A 23,378-nucleotide genomic window follows, 5' to 3' on the forward strand; every position below is an offset into this window, starting at 1 on the left:
TCTATGATAATGGTTTGTGTGCGTAACACTTAACATGACCACTTATCTGCTACTCCTTATGTAAGAGACAGGACGTAAATTACCAGGGACAGGGCCGGGGATTTTTTGGATATGCTTGCTAGAAATAAAAGACCCCCCCCTCATCAACTGCTCAAAACATTGTTGTCCTCTGTACATTTAGGAAAGACAATCACATTAGCAATGTTGTTTAGTGATTCATACAGTGTACTGGAGATAAAGTCATAATGTTGGTGGATGTAAAATCTTGTATCACCCTTCAAATTCAGACTATTGGATTGAATAGCTTTGAAATAAGATATCAAGTAGCTGTCAGTCCGATTTCATTGTTTACTGCAACTGTTCAGGAAGATGCTGTTATCAATCAATTAGAGAGCCTCCGGGAGCTGTACGAATTGGGGAAGGGTCACATTTTACAAACTTTCCCTAGGAGAAGGGTTATATTTGACATTGTTAAGTTTACAATGAATATAAAGTCTGAATGAGTTGTGTAAGGGACTGGACAGAAATTAAAGGGGGGAGGCCGGTGGGGGTTTTTTGAGTTTTTAGGAGTGGGTCGCAATTTCATGAAATTTCTTACATGCCTTTTATAGGAAGCGTCATCATTTTTTGCGTAACTATTTGAAGTCAAGATGTGACCGGCATAGTGCTTTGTCCAAAAAGATCAAATCATAATACATCGGAGTCGACTGGGCAAACTTTTAACAATTTCCCCCGACTAAAAAAGCTATATCTGCACTTATTAATCTGTTTGGTAATTAATGTTAGTGTACGTGTACTTTGCTTGAAGTAGGAGGTAAAGTGGCATGTATGTACACGAAATTTGCTTGTTGGGTTCATAAAAAATGTGATTCATTATACTTGGTAGTGTATGAGAAAGCTCAGCACAATTTTTTCCAATATAAAACTAGCAATATCTGTTCATCTTTGGACATTTGATAATCAATATAAATGTACTTGATTAGAATTGTTACAAGTGTATATGTGTACAAGAAATTTGATTTTGGAATTTTACCGAAGGTGTGGATCCACTTTACATGGGATTCTATGAGAATACTATGAATAACTATTTTCAATTACACAACTATCAATATCTGTGCATTTATAGATGTTGGACAATTAATAAATGTACTCGATTAGAATAGGATGGTTACGAGTGTATGTGTGAGCAAGTAATTTGATTTCAGAATTTCACCCAAAATGTGGCTCCACTATACATGAAGAGCACTGTGAATAATTTTTTCCCGATATAAAACTAGAATATCCCTGCATTTATAGACCTCGTACAATTGAAATACATGTACTAGATTAGAATAGGGTGGTTACAAGAATATCTGTGTACAAGTCGTTTGATTTTGGAATTTTCACCGAAAATGTGGATACACTTTGCATGGGACATGAGAAAACTATGAACAAGAGATGGACGAAATTTCTTTCCATTAAAATGTTTGATATGAATTAACAGATGGGTCAAAATTAAAAAACTATTCAAAATCTTTTTATAACATAAATGACGAATCTACTTACCAAAGGCACCCATGGTCTAATACTTGTTGCAAAAAAAGTGGTTCTTAATTACGAGTAAATGGACGGCTAGAAAACATCACAAAGAAATCTCGCTTTGTCGATTTACATTGAGAAAAAATATAAGAAAGTTCAAGCGTGAAAAATATCTGAAAACTGTGAGAGAATTCAGGGAGTATGAATTACATTGTATTATATGGCCTAGTGTACGACAAAAAAGAAGCTTGGACATTGAGAAAGTCATTCGACATGATGATGCTGCGGTGCATGGTTAGGACTTAGATGTGAAAATATAGAACATTTTCCACTGTGAAACACCTTCTATTAAAAGGCAACAATTAACAATCGGAACAGAGTAGATCTTTTGCTTATCATGTTCCAAAACTTTGTGATAGAGGGATCGTGCTTCATAGCGAGCGAATTTGTACACTCATTGGCTCGATCAGCATACCCGAATTTAAATGTAAAAATCACGTACCGACACAGGAGACAGCGAATCACAGCATGACTACATATTATGACAGCTGTTACTCGAAAGCGGTTGTTTTATGTTGGAATCTTATCCCAAAATGCGAAGAAAATTGATTTTGACGCAAAAGGGATTGCCGGTATATGAACGTAGAGATCTAGTGGAAGCAATCAGTGCTGCTTTATTGATTAAATTTGCGGCCCTTGGTTAGGGAAATCCATCTCCAAACATCGTTGCCATTTTATTTCCGAACTTCCAATCTTTCGAACGCACACAGCGGTCTTCTCCGTGCATCGAAACACAAGCGACTGCGGTATCCCCTGTATCCTCGTATATAAACGATACTCAGTGACCCAGTGCATATGATTATAAGGGGTGCATTTCCCGTCACGGTGAAGTTTTCCTGTGCGACTAACACATTTCACTTCAAAAGCCAATTGCTTTAAACACCCAGCATTAAAGCCCAACTAGCTGTATCTTTCAATATTATTTTTATGTAATTTTACTTTCAAACTAAAGTAAGTTTGTGAGAATATACTAATTTAGGTTTGTGTATACTACCTGCTGTGACTGTAAGGGCAATTTTGAACGAGATAAAAATTACACTACGATTAAATGTGTGCTCACTCATTAAATCGCAGCCCCATGCAAAAAAAGCAAAAACCGTGGATACTGTGCATATCTGCACTGAAATCTTCACATAAACTGCACAGAGTAGTCCAATGTAATGCATAGGGTGAGTATTTCAACTTTGACATTGTATGTTCTATTTTCTTTGTAATATTTCCAATTTTCGAAAATGGCGGGAAAGCAAAATGACCGTTAAAATTTGAATTTACTTGTCAAATGATTCACAAAGGAATGGTTTTCTAATGCCTTCAGAGGGAAGAATTCCAGGAAACAAGGAGACAATAGGAAGATATTTTGAGGTCAACAAATTTCAAGACTTAAAACTACTTGGGCATTGGGGTGCGAAATAATGTTCATCACTTTCAGAAAGTTTAGCTTGAAGTTTAGAAAGTTAATTTAGTTTTGTCTAAATCTAAGTTTAGAAAATTGAACTGGAAGTTTATGAAACTAATTTAGGTTTGTCTATATTCTAGTCTATGCTTATAAACTAGCAGCTATTTGAATCCTACTGACAAATTATATTTTACAGAAACATATCCGATATTTAGCCGATCTAAATATCACTCGAAACTTTCAAAATTAGCCAACGTCCGGCTGTATGTAGTTTAGATCGGATCTGCCCGGCCAATTTGTTTTTAGGGGATATATCCGATATTTAGCTGATCTTAACATAGTTCTAAACTTGTCCTTGGCCTCGTTCTACACAAGGCCTTGCTCATATTCTAATCCTCCCTATAACCCAAAAATTTTATTTTATAATGAATGTGTACATTTGTATTTTTATTTGTTTCACCAGCAGGTCACCATTTCAGTGTATTCGTATCTTGTGAAGTCGAACTAAGACAAATGTACCATGTAGTATCACATAAAAATGAAATCAGCTGGGTAGTTTTATTGCATTGTATTTCAAAGATATGCAGTCTTCTTCATCAAAATGATAAGGTTGAAGTAAAATTCACTGTTTTAAGTGTTCACCTAGTGGATATCTGTGTCGTTCCTCATTTTCTTTGAAGAAGGGCATTCAATATTATACAGCTTCCCCCACATCACTGTTTTAAAATATTAGTCAAATTTTCGGTAATCTGATATTAATATATAATAGCATGACAATTTGGCGTAAGGCCGATGCGAAAGAAGTTAAATTTATGGGTTACCCTCTTCTCCAATAACTTGTCACAAGAACATTACTCAATTTTGGCAGGGTCCTATTGAGTGAATTGTTTACATTTTATTTTTGAAATATTATGCAACAGAACGACAATCAAGTTCTTTGATTTCGAATAAACTTCATTTCAATTTTTCCTATCATGATTTTATTCACTATTTGAAAGTCTTCAGTTATTGCCATTTCAGAATGTGGATGGAATTGCAAAACAAACTGACGTTTTTTACGTAAAGAATAGTTTCAAATGAGATCAGCGCAGGTTTAGGATATTAGCAGACTTGAGATCGTTCAAAATGTTCAGGCGATCTTTGCGACGAACTTTAAACTTTTTCACTTCATAAAGCCATGAGGCAAACAATAGATTTTCAAAGGAGAGACCGCCTTCGTAGAAAAGACCCTGTGGAGCTGCCATATTCGATCAAAGAGACTAAACTTTCATGACTGTGGGTTCAAAGCGAGACCAGCGGTGCTTCCTGATAGGGTGTGTCATCAGGTTGGAAGGGGATTACACAAACCAAGCCAATGTTTTTCTTTACGGATGATATACCGAATAAATATTATTAATCTTTCTCAATATTAAGTATTTACAAATTAACCCATATGATAAAATTGATGTCATCATAACAACAAGTATGACTGCATGCTTCATGTTTGTTCATTCCTGAAAATTGATCAAGACTCTGAACATGTGTTGCGCTCGTGGTTATCAATACTGGGGGAGGTACCAGCCTGGATCGCAATGCTTTCAGTCACTGAAGATGACACGCCGTCATCAAGATGTTGATTATATGCACCACTTTAGATCTTTACTAAGAACGCATGAAGATGGCGATTCCACTGGTTAGACGCCATAGCAATGGCGTGTAGGTGCCCGTGGGGTGTTTCGTTGTGACGTCTAGGTACCTTACCATGTTCAACAATTTCGAATGACTGATGAACTGACGGTGAAATTATATAACTAAGAAATTGACAGTGAAATTATAAGATTTCGTCGTTTGAAATGTTATGTCTAGAAAGTAATAAAAACTCACTATATAGTCTCTCAAAGACAGCGATTATGGACAATATGTACCCGTCCTATATACAATGTCTCGCCATCACGTTTGGTGAAAAGGTCTATATTTAAAGACCTAATAAACTTTAAGCAAATTTGTTCTTTGAAAAGACATATCTGCGTAATGACCGAGATAAACAACACAGAAAGTCCTTACTCATATGAAGGTGTCCGAAGTATCAAACGTTTTAAGCGCTTTAAGAATTGTTAAGTGTTCAGCGGGCAATGTGCAGGCTAGTATTCAAATTTTAAACCGATTTTAGCAAGTCTAGCATTAAACGTTTCATCAATAGCCTGACTTTCTACGGGCGTTAGACGATTCCTCCAAGCACCAGTCTTACCTGAGGATGCAAACAGAAACATAAACAATCAGATTTATACAGCAGCGTATTGCACTCCCAGCTGTGGTGGCGACTGGCAAAAAATATACAGAAATATTTCATCAGACAGAGAGAAAGAGAGTGATACAACTGTTACAACTGATCATCTGTCTGAACATATGATCTATTAAAAAGACCTGTGGATACGTACCGATTCGCAGAAGTTCTGCCTTCTCACCGAACGTGACTCTAAAGTTGGCATTTTTGTTGTGCTTCATGACGTCAAATGAAGATCGTCTCGTTATTTCATCTAGAGTGTTTTCATCCAGTGGTTTGTCCAGGAAGTTACTGATTTTACGGACACTGCCCTTCAAGTCCTATAGAACAGGATTTGACGTGAGAGAGAGAGAGAGAGAGAGAGAGAGAGAGAGAGAGAGAGAGAGAGAGAGAGAGAGAGAGAGAGAGAGAGAGAGAGAGAGAGACAGACAGACAGACAGACAGACAGACAGACAGACAGAAAGAACAGAGACAGACAGACAGACAAAGAGGATGTCTGCTTAATAATTGGCTCACAGGGAACTTTCAAGTTACAGGAGAGATGTGTACTTCCGTGTTTTGTCTCCCTTCGGCTTACGTTTACTCCCTACATCGTATAAATTTGTTGCAACCCTGATAACGTGTTCTTCAAGAATTTAATGTTATAGTCTGCCGACTGTCAGGTGCAATTAACAGCTAAGCGGTAACATGAGTCGATAATAAAATGTTAACTCTGCAAACGTTGAAACATTGTCTTATCATAATTGTCTCGCGGTAGGTCGGATAGTCAAAACAACACCACACCACACGTATCCACGCATTGCACAGCCTGCTAACTGTCAGGGACGTATGCTGTCAGGTTTAAAATGCCTTTCACGTTTACAAATTTTTGAACTTTTGAATTTTGCGTGCCGGTTAAAAATGCAATGCTGTAATGTAATTGTGATTCGTCGAAGTATTATATTTTGTTGAACTAAGCAACTAAGCAGAGGTGATGTGTGTGGATCGGATGGTGTTCTTTTGACTACGTCTGACCTCCCGCTAGACAATGTTTCAACTTTTGCAGATTTGATTCCTTTATGATCGACTCATGTTACCGCTTAGCTGTTAATTGCACCCGACAGTGTTGGCAACACCTCAATTTAGACAATGTCTAGTTCGTGTAATGCCAATGCTTCAAAGCAATTCACTGTATTATTGTGTGTAAGCGATAGATGGTTGAGATGAGATGATTGTTATATTGAGAGCGGTCGGAGATGGGTTATTTGTCTGTGCACAGTTTTACCGCTTTCCTTGTCAAGATTGTTATCAACATAGATACTCACGTATTTCATGTCTTCGTAGAAAAGGAAGAGAACATTGTCATCGTTCCGATGTTGCCACCAGTACGTGACGTTTTCAAACCAACATCCATGAACCACTATTTGCAAAACAGATTAAAAAAAGATATATTGGATGTCTTCGTGTCATCGAGAATTTACAATTTGTTACTTTTAACAGCACCTTTCTTTCAGACCGCATTTCATAAATATAAAATCTTCTCAATGGCAGAAAGTTCTTGAAACCTTTAAAGAGATCTCTATTCGAGACCTGATGTTCCCGCGCTTTTCAAAGAACAAGAAGTGGTCGTTTTGCGACCGTGATGTGAATGATGACGTCTTCCAGTTGCTGTACAGCAGAAGTGTTTCCAAATGCAATTCTCGTCTCGGTATGTTCGCAATCATGGAAATAAAAGTGTATAAAGTGTAAGATGCGAGGTATAATGACTATTCCACATTTTACAATTAATCACTAACATAAACGTATAATACCGAAATAAGACTCATAAGTATAATTGGCATAATGAAACTCTACATCACACCTTTCACTAAGAGCTTGATTGATAAAGTAGTTACACGTTACACGTCGTGAGAAACCTCAAAGTCTTTTAGAATTTTGTGTGATCTTTCCTCGAACAGCAATAAAGGTCTTTAATTTCAAAATAGCCCAAGGCAGGAGAATAATTCGACGGTATGACTTTTGTTTTAATCGACATTCTCGGAGACTTGTAGCTGGATGTCATTTGGTTTTGAGTAGGACTCATAAACGACACTGATAAAGAAAGTGAAGATTAGAGAATTTAAACGGTTTATTTGCCAGTATAGCGAATAGTTGCACGAAACCGAATGGAACGAAATCAAATAAAAAATTGAAAATGTTTAGATACCATTTCCTTTCAGGAAATTATTGAAAAATTCTTCCCATCCCCATGGATGTAGTTTGAACTCGTAGTACGATATTAATACGTCTTTTGGATTTCTGGCAACGTAAATTACCTGTAAGTTAAAGGTAGAGTAAAAAGGTTTTGAGAGAACCTATCAGAGTATGTTGACTGCATTCGTTCAAACATGAAGTGAGCCGTATAATAGTCGCGCCATCGGCTTACTGACTACGCATGCGCATATTCATAATATACTATGCGAGTAACCGGAAGTGCACCCAACTTTCATGGGCGCCGCCATGTTTTTTTGAGTGCTCGTTAATACACAAATACGAAACGTGCAAAGTGTCATTTTATAACACGCCATTGATAAAATTTATATTTTATATAGACAGTAAGTATTATTATCCACCATGTCACTGATTCAAAATATCGTTACTATCACGCCTAAAAATGGAAAAAGAGAGAAAACTGTCGTGCATATAAACGAGGACATACGCAAAGAATGCTGGGATTGAATTTTGGAAAGGTGCCATCTGTGTCAATAACTAGATGCAAAAATTACCAATTTTTAGACTGAACGCTTTAGTCTTCAGCTTGCAAGTGGAAGTTTGGCAGTACAGTTTCTATTGCAACGATAATGATGGCATAATACGTCCCTTGTTAAACACAATAGGTAATGATCATGGTAAAACTTGCCAATTATTATGTCCAATATTTTTACACGTTAAACAAGATCCTGCAAGATCCTGAGCCATATATAATATTATAGAGGAAAGATGATGAAAATGGGAAATATGATGGAGATATACTTTAATCCATTGCACTCAAACTTAAGTCTCACTTTAGGTTTTATGTGAAACATTCCTTGCGGTAATAATCGCTTTGGTAAATGCGACTTTATGTATCTCGGTGATGCCACAGATTCCAGTAATTTGTAAAACCGTAATTTTCTCTCCAGGTCGACAAACTCAAGTAATGGTATACGCATTCTCAATGGCAACTTGTCGGTCTCTTCTAAATCATCGCTACCTCGAATTAGAGATGTTATTTCTTGGGTCCAAGTTGAACCTACAAATTGAAAGAGTCAATAGTCAATCGAATAGTGACATAGCTAAGATGTAGTCAGTAACGACCAAGGAATCACATTGATATATGCATGGGTTACATTAACGCTAAACAATAGTGGATACCTACTTGTATTCGATAGGGCTGTGTCAGGCTACTTGAGAGCGCAGTGAAAACAGCTGACCCAGTTCGAACAAATGGTAAAATGTCAAGGTGTTCGTCTCAGAACTGTCATGCGACTATAAGCCAGGTCTTACTAGGATGCCAGCCCTAACTTTACCCTGACTTCCCCCTTATTCCAAATTTATGCTATTGTCATTTACATATGTTATCATTTTGTGGTTCTTGTAAAGAATGATTATTAACACCGTTACATTAAATGTTCTCCGAGTGGATTTATCTGGCATCCATCGCGTCCATTTTCGATGATAATAGTACACAACAACAAACGGGGAGATCCACACGATCTGCCGCAAAGTCAAGTAAAGCACCTTTACCTGTCTTTCTCGGGGGTTAATGTTCTCGTTTTCAATGTTCAAGTGGAGATACATTTTTGAGTGCTGTGATACATAGTGTTACATTTGGTAGGGCCTCGCCACAATTAACCATTTATAATCATGGTACAATTATACGTGCACTCCCTGCCCTCGACATCAGCGAAAAAGTCAGAATTGGGTAAGCCTAATTAATAGAGCTCAGCTCGAAGTAAGATTGACAGTGTGTGTGACTTACAGCTCTTTCAGCTAGACTGTGAACAATTGCATGTTCATGACACACGTTTGCTTCTATAGTACACACAGAATGTGTTGATAAGCCGGACATTAAAGTTGCCGACTCATTTAATCACTGGTTGGAAAAACACTAAAGTCTCTCTCAGTCCTAGAAAAGACATATCAATAATTGTCCTCTGCTGTTGAATTCAAAGACTGGCACTGTGTTCTGGCAATAGTGATCCGCCTCTGCCAAGACCGCTTGTCTCCTGGCAAAAGTGATCCGTCTTAGGCGTGGTCCCATAGCTGTGGTGTTTTCAGACGCGATTCCTGCCTTTTACGGGCTGGTTTTGACTTTTACGTTTTTACCCCGCCACCACAGCTATGGGAATCTCCGCATAGACTAACGTCCACTGTACGCCCGAAAGCACGCTTGTCGCAACTTTGTTCGATATTTCGAAAAGTTTCCATCCAAATTACAAATTGCCAACACTCATCGACAGCTTGGTTATTAGGGACTCACCACGACCAGAAATCCGCTAAAAATTCACTGAAATATCACATTGTTTCTAGCTTTATCAGACATGACTACCTGGAGACCGCCATTTTGCTAGCGTAAATGCGTTGGTCGAGGCTCACTGCAGCACGTCACTACAGTGACGTAGGGCTGTGACCTCTCAACTTATAAACACAAACTGAGTAATTCATCGTGTGATATCGATGACCATCGTTCGTCCTATGGACATTGCCAGTTTCGCATAACTGAAATCAAACTTTTACTCGGGAAAAAAGTTCAGTCCTAGGTTATGTGATAGTTCATGGGATAGGATGCCGGCCATAATTTCTCAGGTTGTGTTCATAAGTTGAGAGGTCACATTGTCCAGTTGACTTTTGGGATGGGGAGAGAAAAAAAGATAGTCTCACTGGATTTAGGATACGTCACAATGCATACATCATCCTTCCTGACGTTGAAATTCTTTACAGCATCAAATGCTGAGGTTTGGAAGTAATGGTCGCAATATAAAACCCCCTCGTTGTGGTAGAGGTGGCCTGGATCAACCATGTTGTGGACAACGAGTAACGTGTATTGTACGTTGAATGAAACACACGTCATTCGCTGGTAATCTCGCTTTTACTGTCTATAAATGTGTGCGTATCACTTCACGTGACCACGTATCTGCTACTCGTTATGTAAGGCACTTGACGTAAGTTACTGGGGAAGCGATTAGGGAAGATGCTAGCTAGAAATAAATGACCCTCACCTAATCAACTGCTCAAAAAATTATGACCTGCCCCAACGGTTACGCTCAAAATATATGACCCCAACAATAAAAAAATGTATTGTCCTCAGCTCATTTAGAAAAGACAATCATTCTGTTAAGTGATTTATACAGTGTACTGTAAATAAAGTCATAATGACACAATGAAATGTTGGTGGATGTAAAATTCTAGATCACCCTTGAAATTCAGACTATTGGATAAATAATTACAAGCGACCTAGCGGCCGATATAGCTCCGCTGTGTTTATGTAGAGAATAACTATTTTTGACACATGTTGATGAAGAAGGTGGAAATCTTTGATAGCTCATTTCAGTGACCAGAAAAAAGTGCCTAAAATTGCTGCAAAAATACACAATTGAAGATTTCATCATAATTTGAATATGTCACATCGGATCATTCCTAAGAACACGTCCACCAAAGCTATTTTTTGAGAATAAAATTTTTTGACCAAAAATGGCAATAATTGCCCCCAAAAATAAAAATTGCAGATTTCACCATAATTTCAATATATCATATATTACACTAATCCCTTGGAACCTTTATACCAAATATCAAAGCTATCGACTTGCAGATTTTGAGAAACAAATTTTTTGAACAAAAATGGCAAAAATTGCCCCCAAAATTCAAAATTACAGATTTCATCAAATATTCAATATATTTTACTTAGTTCATCTGTAGAAACCTGTATACCAAATTTCAAAGCTATCAGACCAGTACTTTTTGAGAAACCCATTTTTTGATGAAAAGTGGCAAAAATTGCCCAAAAAGTACAAAATTGCAGATTTCATCATAATTTCAATAAATGTCATTAAGTTCATCTGTAGGAACCTGTATACCAAATTGCAAAGCTATCAGATGAGTAGTATTGGAAATACACATTTCTTGACCAAAAATGGCAAAAATTGCCCCCAAAATACAAAATTACATAGTTCATCAGAAATTCAGTATATATTACTGAGTTCATGTATAGAAAGCTGTATACCAAATTTCAAAGCTATCAGACCAGTACTTTTTGAGAAACACATTTTTTGATGAAAAATGGCAAAAATTGCCTTAAAAACGCAAATTTGCATATTTCTCTACAATTTGAACAAATCTGAAATAGATCATCCCTAGGGACCTATGAACCAAATATCAAAGCTCTCTGACTGGTGCTTTTGAAGAAGAAGATTTTTAAAGATTTTTTTTACCAAAAACGACAAAAATTGCCTTAGAAATACAAATATGCAAATTTAACTTCGATTTGAATAAATCTGACTATAGTCACCCTAAGTAAACTGCACATCAAATTTCAAAGCAATCGGACAACCGATTCTAGAGAAGAAGATTTTCTTACCAAAAACAGCAAAAAATGCCCAAAAATTCAAATATGCAAATTTTACCATGATTTGAACAAACTTAAGTGAGGTCACCCCAAGTGAACTGCAGATAAAATTTCAAAGCAATCGGACAACTGGTTTCAGAGGAGAAGGCAATTGTTTATGGACGACGGACGACGACGACGACGGACGACGACGGAGAATCAACCTATTTGATAAGCTCCGCGTCGCTGACAGCGGAGCTAATAAAATGAGATATAAAGTAGCTGTCAGTCTGATTTCATTGTTTACTGCAACTGTTCAGGAAGGTGCTGTTATCAATAAATCAGTTTCAATCATATCAAGGGGAGCGTGACATTTTACAAACTTGACCTAGGTTAAAGAGGAACATTTCACATTGGTAAGTTTATGAAAAATGGAAAGTCTGAATGAGTTGCGTAAGGGATAGGAGATAAATAACAGGGCCAAGGCCGACGGTTTTTTTTTAATTTTGGAAATTGGTCGCAATTTTTCACGCAAGTAGTTTTGAAAGGTCATGAAAGTGAACACATGCCTTTTGAGAAGGGTCACCACTTTTTCATAAGTATTTCAGGTTAAGATGTGGCCGGCATAGTGCCTTGTCCAAAAAGATCAAATAATAATACATCGGAGTCGAGTTGGCAAATTATTAACACTTTTCCCCAACAAAACAAGCTATATCTGTACTTATTCATGTGTTTGGTAATTCATGTTAGTGTACGTGTACTTTGCTTGAAGTTTGAGGTAAAGAGGAATGTATGTACAAGAAATTTGATTTTCTGATTTTTATTAAAATGTTGATTTACTATACATCATATGGTAGTATATGATAAAGCTCAGAACAATTTTTTCCGATGTAAAACTAGGAATTATGTGTGTACATCTTTGGACATTTGATAATTGATAGAAATGCACTTGATTAAAATAGAATGGTTACAAGTATATATGTGTTTTAGAAATTTAATTTTGGAATTTCAACGAAAATGTGGTTCCACTTTACATCAGACTCGGTATACGTGTGTTCAATGGCAACTTGTCGGTCTCTTGTAGGTGATGCTACCTCGAACAAGAGATGCTATTTCTTGGGTCCCAGCTGTACCAAGAAATTTGAAGACCCAATAGTCTTTGTTTCCCATAGCTAAAGGTTTTTAGCTTGACTGTGAACAATTAAATGTTCATGACACCCTTTTTACTTCTAAGTACACACAGAATTTGTTTATAAGCCAGACATTAGTTGCCGACTCATTTAATCGTTCGTAAGAAAAAAACGACTGGTCAACGTTTTCTGTGTCAACGGTCAATTGTCTTTCTGTTTACTTGAAAGAGGTCATTAACTAGCACCCTTTGTTCTGGTAATAGTGATCCGTCTCTGCACAAGACCAGAACCCTTTGGTGTGATTTTCTTACAAATTAAGGAAATGTCTTTCCCAAGACCACGGACACTTTCGTGTGTGTCATTTAAAATGTATTCAGTAACGACCAAGAAATTAAATTGATTACTTTTCACTCTTTTTTGAGAGTGGGAATTTAGCCGTGCGGTTCTGTCTGCTGCCTCTCTGCTAGGCGACTGATGCTATATGTTGTGGGTTCGAACCCGATTGAAAACTCAGCAGTAATTTGAACTATTTATGGATTGCTTTAAACGTTAACAATAGCGAATATCGCCCTCTGTACGGTACGGTTGTTTCAGGCTACTTGTGAGCACAGTGAAAACAGTTGATTCATCACGTACAAATCGGAAAATGCTGCAAGAACGCAAATAACAAAAACACACTTTTTTCAAAGATACTTAAACCTCCGATATTGGTGAATAGATATAAAAAGAGTCGTGGAGCTAACGGTTAGGTGACCAGCTTCACAGCATCCTCTCTTGATAAACGTTGCAATCGTAATGGCGGGACTGTGCTGGCTGGCACAATGATTGCTGTGAGCCCTTTGCATGCCGTTGTGCCTCTATTTTGTTTTAAGGTGTCAGACTGCGATCGCTTTTCTGGAGTACAGAGGTGAGGACACGAGTAGCGAGTTCTACTAACTGTCCTGCGTCGCACAACTGTGGATGAGACAATAGCAACACAATAGGAAAACAACTATATATCTTCAAAATAGTTTCCTTGCCGCTTGAAGAGACCAGGCTAAATAAGCATCACATTGCATAACGTGTTGTCTGGCCTGGACTTGATGGATGGGGAGAGAAAAAAAGATAGCCTCACCGGATTTAGGGTACGTCACAATGTATACATCATCCTTCCTGACGGTAAACTTCTTTACAGCATCAAGCGAAGAGGATGGGAAGAGATTTTTGCAAAATAAAACTCCCTCGTAGTGGTAGAGGCGGCCGGGATCAACCATGTTGTGGACAACGAGTAACGTTGACTGAGTACCTTGAAGTATGACAAATACATGTAATTCGCTGGTAAGGCTGCATTCACAAATACTGGCAAGGGGACTTGAGTAATGCGAGGGATTGGAAAGTTCTAGGGGGTAGTAGAGGGGGGACTTGAACGTTTTGCTCTGCGCACATGGGGTGGAACTGAAATTAGTTTTGGTTCAATTTATTTTCTGGTATTGTGCATTCCAAGGTTTGGTGGGTAATTCAATAAAAAATGAGTAACATTTTTATGTCAACCGATGGTTCTAATGTTTGTAATAATGAAACAAAAGTCTTGAACCATTTTGTCTCATTTCATGACTTTTATCTCAAAAAAATCATAAAAATGTATGTATGCCATTGAATGCTTATAACAAAGAAACAAGTAGATGTCGTAACAGGGCAGAAGCTGCAATAGTGTTGCTATTTGTTTAACATTTCTTTCTAATGTATCAAATACAGTTTCTTGCTGCCTCCCTACAGCATGCTAAAACACAATATTTAGTTTGTCGATAAAACCTGTATAAATATTGCTGACAATTGAATTAGAGTCCAGAATGACAGTCATTTTTTGCTCACGTTTTGACACACGTGGGCATATGTCGCAGCGATGTCTGTCTGTCTGTGTGTCTGTCTGTGTGTCTGTCTGTCTGTCTGTCTGTCTGTCTGTCTGTCTGTCTGTCTGTCTGTCTGTCTGTCTGTCTGTGTGCTCAATATCTCAAAAACGGCTCATCAGATCAGAATCAAATCTGGTACAAAGATTCAGTTTGCAAATGGCAAGAACTGATTAGTTTTTTGTGGGTGTTGCTTGCTTACTTTTTGCTCATTTGCATAATTAATGATTTAAGAAAAAACGGCTATACATTGAGACCGACTGCACACAATTTGATGAGATTTGCTACAAATGTTGATCACATCAAGATATATCAGCTGTGCAAGTTATTAAGGGGTGACGTGAAAGATAATGACTAATTTGCATATTTAATGAAATCTACTAATTAGGCATATATATCTGAATTTACTCGACCAAAATTGACGAAACTTGGTATACATATTGAGGATACTACGATTTAACATTACTGAAAGTCAATAAGCATTTTTACTTCATCCAAATCCTAATTTCCATATTTAATGACCTTTTGAAATTAAGGATATATATTTGAATTTACATGACCAAAATTGATGAAACTTGCTATGTACATTAAAGATACTATGATAGAACATTATTAAATGTCATTAAGCATTTTTACTTCAGCCAATTCCTAATTTGCATATTTTATGAACTTTCCTAATTAGGGATATTTATCTGAATTGACAAGACCACAGTTGACGAAACTGGCTATGTACAGTAAAGATACTATGATAGAACATTATTGAAAGTCATTAAGCATTTGAACATTAGCCGATTCCTTATTTGCATATTTAATGAACTTTCATAATCAGGGATATTTATCTGTATTGACGAGACCAAAGTTGACGAAACTTGTTTTGTACATAAAGATACTATGATACGACGTTACTGAAAGTCATTAAGCATTTTTACTTCATCCAGCTCCTAATTTGCATATTTAATGAATTTTTGAAATTAGGGATATATATTTTAATTTACATGACCAAAATTGATGAAACTTCCTAAGTACATTAAAGATACTATTATGTAGGCTAACATTATTGAAAAGCATTGAGCATTTTTGCTTCAGCCAATTCCTAATTTGTGTATTTAATGAACTTTCCTAATTAGGGATATATACTTGGATTTATTTGATCAAAGTTGGCATAACATGCTATGTATATTGATGATTATACCAGGTTATACCAATATTGATAGTCATTTCACACTTAAGTTTTCGTGTCAGCTAATTTATAGTTTGCGGCATATCTAATGAACTTTCAAAGTTTGGAATATATAGTTTGAAGGACTTGACCAAAGGCATGCAATTACTCTTGCTATATAAAGTGGTGATACAATGACAGCAGTCAAAGAAATTAACTATTTCTGTTTCAGCTAATTGCGTATTTGAATACTTAATGACCTATAAAGTTAATCTGTGGTGAATATTGTTCATTATGTTGATCATAATACTTTCAATGAAGTTGCAAACATGTGGCAAAGGTTCAAATTTACACATAACTTCAATATGTAATGAAACACGTGAGCATTTACTGTTCATATCTGGTTCAATGATACAAATGCACACTGTACACATACGCAGGCTATGTAGGAAGCTGAATACTTGACTTAAGTTCAACTTGCTGTAGGGACTAGAACAAGAACGCAGTTGTATAAACTGGACAAAAATATTGTCAAAATTGTCAAAGTTAATACAGCTACTGCCCTGCTTCTGCCTACGGATGTGTCACTGTCGCTGCATACTTGAGCAGTGACAGCTGTGACTGATGTACATAGTGGTTGAAGAAGTGTTTGGGTCATATGACGTCCGTGACAGTGAAACATAAAAGAACAGGCCAGAGACCAACAAAGGAAGGTCAGGAGACTTGACAATTATCAGCAATTTTTGAATTCTGGCATATTGTAAGAATCAAATACTATAAGAGAAAGATAGAGTCACAAATATATGATCCAAAGTCAGTTTTTCAACAAAAAAACTTAAAATCAATATATAAAACCATTCACTTCAAGTTCATGCAGTGAATTAAATTTTCACATTCTCATCGTACAATAACGCAATGGTGAAACTTTAAATAGTAAAGATCAAATTTAAACGAAAAAAATGTGCACGACTAAATGGAATTATCTATTTTGCATCAAATGCATCAAATTTGCCCTCGTTACGCCAAAAATTTCAGAGATTAAAGCGTTTCTTTGATGAAATATTTTAACCATCTAGTATTGTCAATTTTGTAAACTTTTTAAAGTAGCATCTAAGTCAGATATGTCTTGTACTTTTGAACAAATGTTTTCGTAGGTCCCTGGTCTCAGTTTGTCACAATTTGGCAAAATGTAGCAGGAATTCACAATTTGCATACTCTCATGATCGCCAGTTGGTGTGCCCTTCAGCAGGTGCCATTGACCTGGCCAAAGTTGGATTAACTCAAGTAGACTTAGACTGATAAATCAATTAAAGGCACATGAGCTGCAAGTTTTGGCATTATTTTCATGATTTTATATTGAGATTAAAATCAGTTCATAAACATGTTCTTACTCAGACGTGTATACTCAATTATAATCATCCACTGAGTGGGACTGCATAGGAAGGTTTCAGTAAGACAAATAATAAATGGGTGCCGCACCCAAATATTGCCGCCTCCATACAACTACATGATAAACAGCGTAAATGGTGCATGTACACATTTGAATCTTTACAAATACAACATTGTGCAACCCGCTGAAAGAACGGAAAAGGGATTCACTCCACTTTGATAAAAAATCCCCGTTTTTCACATAACATAGCAAGATTTTGAAAATGGCAGGAAATTTACAATGAACTAAATCTGTTCAATTTCTTGCTTATTCTGCCACAAGCAAATGTTGTTGAGACATAGTTAATTACTATATCGTTCAATTTGCAGGATTGCAATGAATATTAGAGGAAATTAGTGGTACCTTGAGGTTGGACAAATTTCGCAGAGTTGCAGCTCATAGACCTTTAAGTCCACTGATGCATTCAATTTAAGAACTTGCCTCAGGAGTATGGTTTTCCAAACTGCTGATAACAAGTAGTGTCGAACATCTGCGAGCAGAACTGTGCAATGGATGTTTTATTTTTTCTGTGCGTACATCCCTGAGAAATATGCGGCTGTATGATAATTTGGGGGACTTGAAAAATTTTGATCATATAGAAGGGGACTTGAAAACTTTAAGGGTATTGAGGGGATCTGAAAAAATAACATTTCAATGACAATTCTTCCAGCCCCTCCCCCATCCCACTATTTGTTAACGCAGCCTAATCTCTCTTCCATTGTCTATGGTAATAGCTTGTGTGCTTATACTTCTGACACGCGTCAACATATTTACTACTCCTTTTGTCAGAGCCTCTTGTCTGTAAATTCACTCCTCGGTACACTTTGTATAGACAGAAGACAGCATGTAAGAACTTTCTGATTATAAATTTGCTCGTCGGTATACTATGTATCACTGTAACTGTAGTGCTGTAACTTAAGGTTTTGCCTGGGGATGTGGGTTGGACGGCAAAACTACATACCAAGGTAAAATCTCGAGACACAGTACTGTAACTAGTATAACCATAGACAGTAGAGATTTTCACGGTTCCTCTATCACCGTGATTGAGGGACCATGGTACAACCAATTTTATAAGGATCTCTGGTATGACCAATATATAAACCTAACGTTTATTTATCAACGATCATGTATTATCAGTGAAGTATTGAACAAGGTTCAAACAATGGGCGGCACAAACCTCCATATTTACCTTAACCACGGTTACTCTGCCCAACAGTATCGCAAAGCCTCGGCACATGTAGGGCAAGAGGACGAAGTGATTAGTCACCTGTTTGCTGCAATTCTGCTCTGCGCCTACGCTACGCGCCCAATAGACAAGTGTAGGCACTATTTATCTAGGAATTATGATCAAGATATGTCATGTATTAATTAAACATTTTTCATTATACAAGCCTTACTTATATGTCGTATGTGTGCCTATTACTTTACCCTCGCTACCTCTGTATAATGTAGTATTTCAAAGAAAACAGTCCATATCTCTTAAAATTGCCCTCCCTAATCCCCTTCGCCCTGCCCAAATAACTACACTTCCCCTGCCAGTTCTCAGCAACTCGAATGAAAATAACTACCTACGTTCCACCGCCGATGGTCGTTGCCACAGAAAAGGAGTGCAGTTTACCAGGAATTGCCGTTTCCAAACTTCCGTTATGTGGAGTTGGGCAAGCCTGAGACGTTAGCCCTTCCAAACAATCATAAATTGAGGTCAAAAAGATAAAAGGTTAAAGTTTAACAACTCATGAAAAAAATACGCATGTCATGTCAGCTCTATGGTGGCCGTGAGCTGTCGTCGATAAAAATACTAGTACGTCAAAATTATTAGTATGTTTAGCTTTAATATCATTTTAAAAGTGATTTTTCAACGAAAAAATGCACGTTAAATAAAGTCTTATCGAAAGAAAAACGAAAAACGATTGCAAACAAGAAAAAATAAATTTTAAAAAATCATTTTTTTTTGTTTTTTGAAAAGAAAAAATCAAACTATAGAGATTGGAAACAAAATTTGTTTGTTTAATGTTTTTATTTTGATAAAAAGAACAGGAACGTTTCATTTGAAACAATATTTCTCGATGTATGAAACAAAAAATAAATCAAAGTTTTAATAAAAATAAAGATTAAGTAAAATTAAAATGAAAAAATTAAAGTAAAAAAATTTAAAAATTAAAAAATTAAAAATAAAATGAAACTAAAGGTATATTCAAAGTAAAATGAAAACGATATGAAATGCATTTCAGCTACGGCCGACAGCTGCCACAGTATAGACTAGCATGCTTTACGGTTCCCATTGAGTTACACGCAGTCGAATGGCACCCCTCGGCCGCGTTGCGTCACAAGAAACTTTGAAAGGAAAAAAAAAATGTAGCGGTGGCCCAGAGCTGCCAAACATTTCTGGGTAGGTTATAATTTTCTGAACCCATCATTTGTCATGTCAGGGTAAGAATAGTTCTACATGAAAATAAATGTGCAGATACAGAAAAGAACAAGGGTGATAAATCGCTGATGAGTCTTGAAGGTCGGGTAGGAAGTGCAGCGTGCGTAGCAAGCGCCCGCTCTTTGGTTGCGGCCTCAGAACCGGGCCGGGCCGCAGAGAGCGCCTGGCCCGTCGCAAGGCATAAACTTGTATAATTATAGAAATTGTTTCAAATGAAACGTTCCTGCTCTTTTCATAAAAAAAAACGTAGAAAATTGTTTCAATTCTCTATAGTTTGATTTTTCTTTTAAAAAAGCAAAAAATTGTGTTTTTTTTTAAATTTATTTTCTCTTATTTTCAATCTTTTGTCTTTTTTTTGATATTACTTTATTACGTGAATTCTTTTGTTAAAAATCACTTTGAAAATAATATTTAACATAAAGCTAAAACCACTAATAATTTTGACATATTTTTATCATCGACAGCGCTAGGCCACCATACAACTCTTCCCGTAATCGGTCACTCTGCTCCATATTTCCGACCACTATTGTTATGGCTGTTCTCTCTTTGGGAACGTTCACCAATTTGCCACCCCTTTTGAAGATTACAGCCGCAATGCTTATGCCTTCTATGACTGGTTATAAGAAGCACGAACTTCACTGAAATTATCTTTGAAACTACCACCTTCTTGTACATGTATTTTCAGCTGATTAATTTTTTACAATAATTTGGATGATTCACTGTCCATATCAGTGTTTGGGGAAAAGGAAAACACACATACACACACATACAAAATACTACCGGTAACATATATTTATCGGGCTTGAGACGAAAAATTGTTTTTCAAAACTTCAAAGTCTGAACCATATTTTATTGCAAGAAAGGGCAAGAAAATACAAGTACTCTTCCTTATAAATGCCCATGGTAATAAAGTCATCAGATGTACATTAACACCAACATGAGAAACTCTTGATAAGTTGTAAACTGGCAGGATTCAGACGTAATTTTCTGAATAACGCAGTAAAGAATGTTGAATTAATAAAAAGAATGTGTCAGGATATATATATATATATATATATATATATATATATATATATATATATATATATATATATATATATATATATATATATAGGTTATATATATATAGGCTATATATAGGATATATATATATATATATATATATATATATATATATATATATATATATTCCCATGGTATTTTTCCCATCAAGACTGTTCATGTGATAAATATATAATCCCATGGAATGTTTCTCCGTTTGACGTCATCGTATATGAGTGTTTTCGAGGAGCCGTACAACTTCGAGCCGAAGGCGAGAAGTTGTGCGGCTCCGCGAAAAAACACGAGTATACAATGACGTCAAACGAAGAAACATTCCATGGGATTATATATTTATCACATGAACAGTCTGGATGGATCAAAATTATTGTAACAAATTGCATGATTTTTATAGCGATTTTGTGTTTTACTTACGCGGATTAGTTACATTTTAGGAGTAAAGCGGCTCATCACCCAGGAGATGTGCAAATGTTTACAGTATACTTTCATTCATAAATCCCATTAAGCTGAAAATTAGATACATCGAATGGTATCTCCACCAATCAGACATACGGATTCGGTCACGTGCGCCTGTCAATCATTGTCTCGCGCTAGACCGATGCCAAGGCAAGTCTGCCATCGGCGGATATAGCTTTCACCGCGCTAGCGACGGATGACCACAGTATTTTGAGTTATTTAGAATATCTACAATTATATTTATGAAGTCAATGCAACGACACGATCTAAACAGTAGTTATCATTCTTAGAGATGCTGTGGCTTTTAAAATATCACAAGTTTACGACCTTGGCGTACCCGAAAGTTTCAGATCGATGACACACACGGTGTAGGCTTGTCGTGGGCACTGCCGTCACCGGTCTCCGCCGGTGGCCATCTCAGTCGTCAATGTTTTCGTCTTACGGACTTTGATATTTGCTGTGACACATACATCGCCCGTAGGTACATCCCAATTTTGTTACTTGACGGGAACTCTGTTCTGTTGTGAGTGTTGTTCGAGTCCACTTACGAAATACATCGGATTCTACAGCGCTGGACTGCAGAGTTAAGGCCATAGGTCGACAGCATATATCTTCACTACAGCCTTACGCTGCAGGTTTGATTCCAATAGAGAAACAACGGATTAATTTGTGTGATGAAGGAAATTTATCATGGACTTTATGCTTTTGCCTTCTATGTCGCTTTCCCTAAGATTATACGGTACTCATTTATTAAGTTGAACTTTCGTTGAGGTGTATCTTTCGGGTTTATCGCCAACCGGGATCGCCAGGTACGACGTCGCTTGGCGATGGCCAGGTACGACGACGTCCACATTGAGCTTTACGACTGGTGCCGTGACGTTACTGAGCCATTAAAACGATCGACGGTATCCTCATTCGATTCTTGGGAATAGGTAAAGCTTTAGCTACTCGAAATTTCTTTGGACATGCCTGCTCTGTTTCCATATCTGGATTTATCGGGTCACCTTTTTGTCAAATTGCCATGAGAGCACGGCATCGATCACGAAAATCGGTATGTGTCGCGACGTGCATACGTGTATGTGCGAACGGTACCATTGCACGAAAAAAGTTCTGGTTGATAACGTACAACAGACGTAATACGGATTTCTTGTCTGTGCTGGTGTACGTCAAACAGGTGGAGATACGGGCCAGTTCATGTGATAAATAAATATATATATATTATATATATATATATATATATATATATATATATATCACATACATAGACCCAGTTATCCCTATAGTGTGACGTCTGAGTATAGGTATACGGTTTACAGGATTTCCGTATACCACTAATTCTGACGTCAGAAGTAGGGGTATACGGGGTCGGCACTTTTTTTCAACTAAAACTGTTTGTACGCATTCTCGTGCAGATGAAAATTGAGTGGGCACAAAGGACTTTACTGAAAAATGCGGTAAAGGTAATACATAGCGAAAACGTCAAGGCTTTTGGTAGCGATGATTGTGAAAGTTTGTCTGTTTTTTTTTCAACTGGGGAAAACGAGAGCGTTCACTGTCGTCTTCTCCCTACGTTTGCTACTACCACTGTACTGTGCTACCTCGTCACGAGCCGTAAACAGCCTAGCCGAGTCATCGCTCAAAATCAACAAATTTACCACCGAACAAGATTCCAACATATATATTAAGAATATGTATCAAAGTCAACACATCATCCTGTCAGGTGACGGGTTAAATTCTTAGCATCGGCAAAGTGTTGTATTGCTGTTGAACTTCTGCGGTAGGCTGTACTAAAGCGAAAATGTTTACTGTAGTAACGTACGACAAACACGATTTTCAGAAGCTTACGCCACTTCGTCGACAGCTCGATAGCAGCCGCGGCCACCATGAAGTGTTTTCATAAGAGACGAGTAAAATCGAGATCGAATGAACGTTACATGGCAAATTCTAGTTGCGCTTTGTTTACTGTGATTGTTTATGATTTTAGTTTCATTCATAATTACGACGAACGATGATACACTTTTCCTTTCAATTTCAAACAACGCCCAAGGCGCTG

At 37.0% G+C, this 23,378-nt stretch overlaps 1 protein-coding gene across 2 annotated transcripts; it reads right to left on the reverse strand.

The window, feature by feature from the left end:
* Positions 1 to 3,500: 3,500 nt before the first annotated feature.
* LOC139135152 (sulfotransferase 1C4-like) lies at positions 3,501 to 19,080 on the reverse strand. Of its 2 annotated transcripts, none has more exons than XM_070702407.1 (7): positions 18,955 to 19,080; positions 14,023 to 14,193; positions 8,261 to 8,487; positions 7,423 to 7,531; positions 6,542 to 6,636; positions 5,392 to 5,557; positions 3,501 to 5,201 (listed from the first exon to the last, which is right to left on the reverse strand). In XM_070702407.1, exons 2-7 carry the CDS (start codon positions 14,159 to 14,161, stop codon positions 5,095 to 5,097), a joined length of 843 nt encoding a protein of 280 aa, XP_070558508.1. In that variant the 5' UTR covers positions 14,162 to 14,193; positions 18,955 to 19,080; the 3' UTR covers positions 3,501 to 5,094. The 2 variants fall into 2 exon arrangements, with proteins under 2 accessions (XP_070558508.1, XP_070558509.1); XM_070702408.1 differs by having other exon boundaries at positions 18,951 to 19,067.
* Between the last annotated feature and the right edge of the window lie 4,298 nt (positions 19,081 to 23,378).

Source organism: Ptychodera flava, chromosome 6 (genome assembly GCF_041260155.1).
Source record: "Ptychodera flava strain L36383 chromosome 6, AS_Pfla_20210202, whole genome shotgun sequence".
Classification (NCBI taxonomy): Eukaryota; Metazoa; Hemichordata; class Enteropneusta; family Ptychoderidae; genus Ptychodera; species Ptychodera flava.

Coding starts and splice junctions, on each gene's coding strand:
- LOC139135152 (XM_070702407.1), bottom strand. CDS start 14,161: ATGGTTGATCCCGGCCGCCTCTACCACTACGAGGGAGTTTTATTTTGC. Junction 6,637..7,422: donor TAATTTCCTGAAAGGAAATG/GTATCTAAACAT, acceptor TTTTGCAAATAG/TGGTTCATGGATGTTGGTTT. Junction 5,202..5,391: donor GGCAGAACTTCTGCGAATCG/GTACGTATCCAC, acceptor TTGCATCCTCAG/GTAAGACTGGTGCTTGGAGG.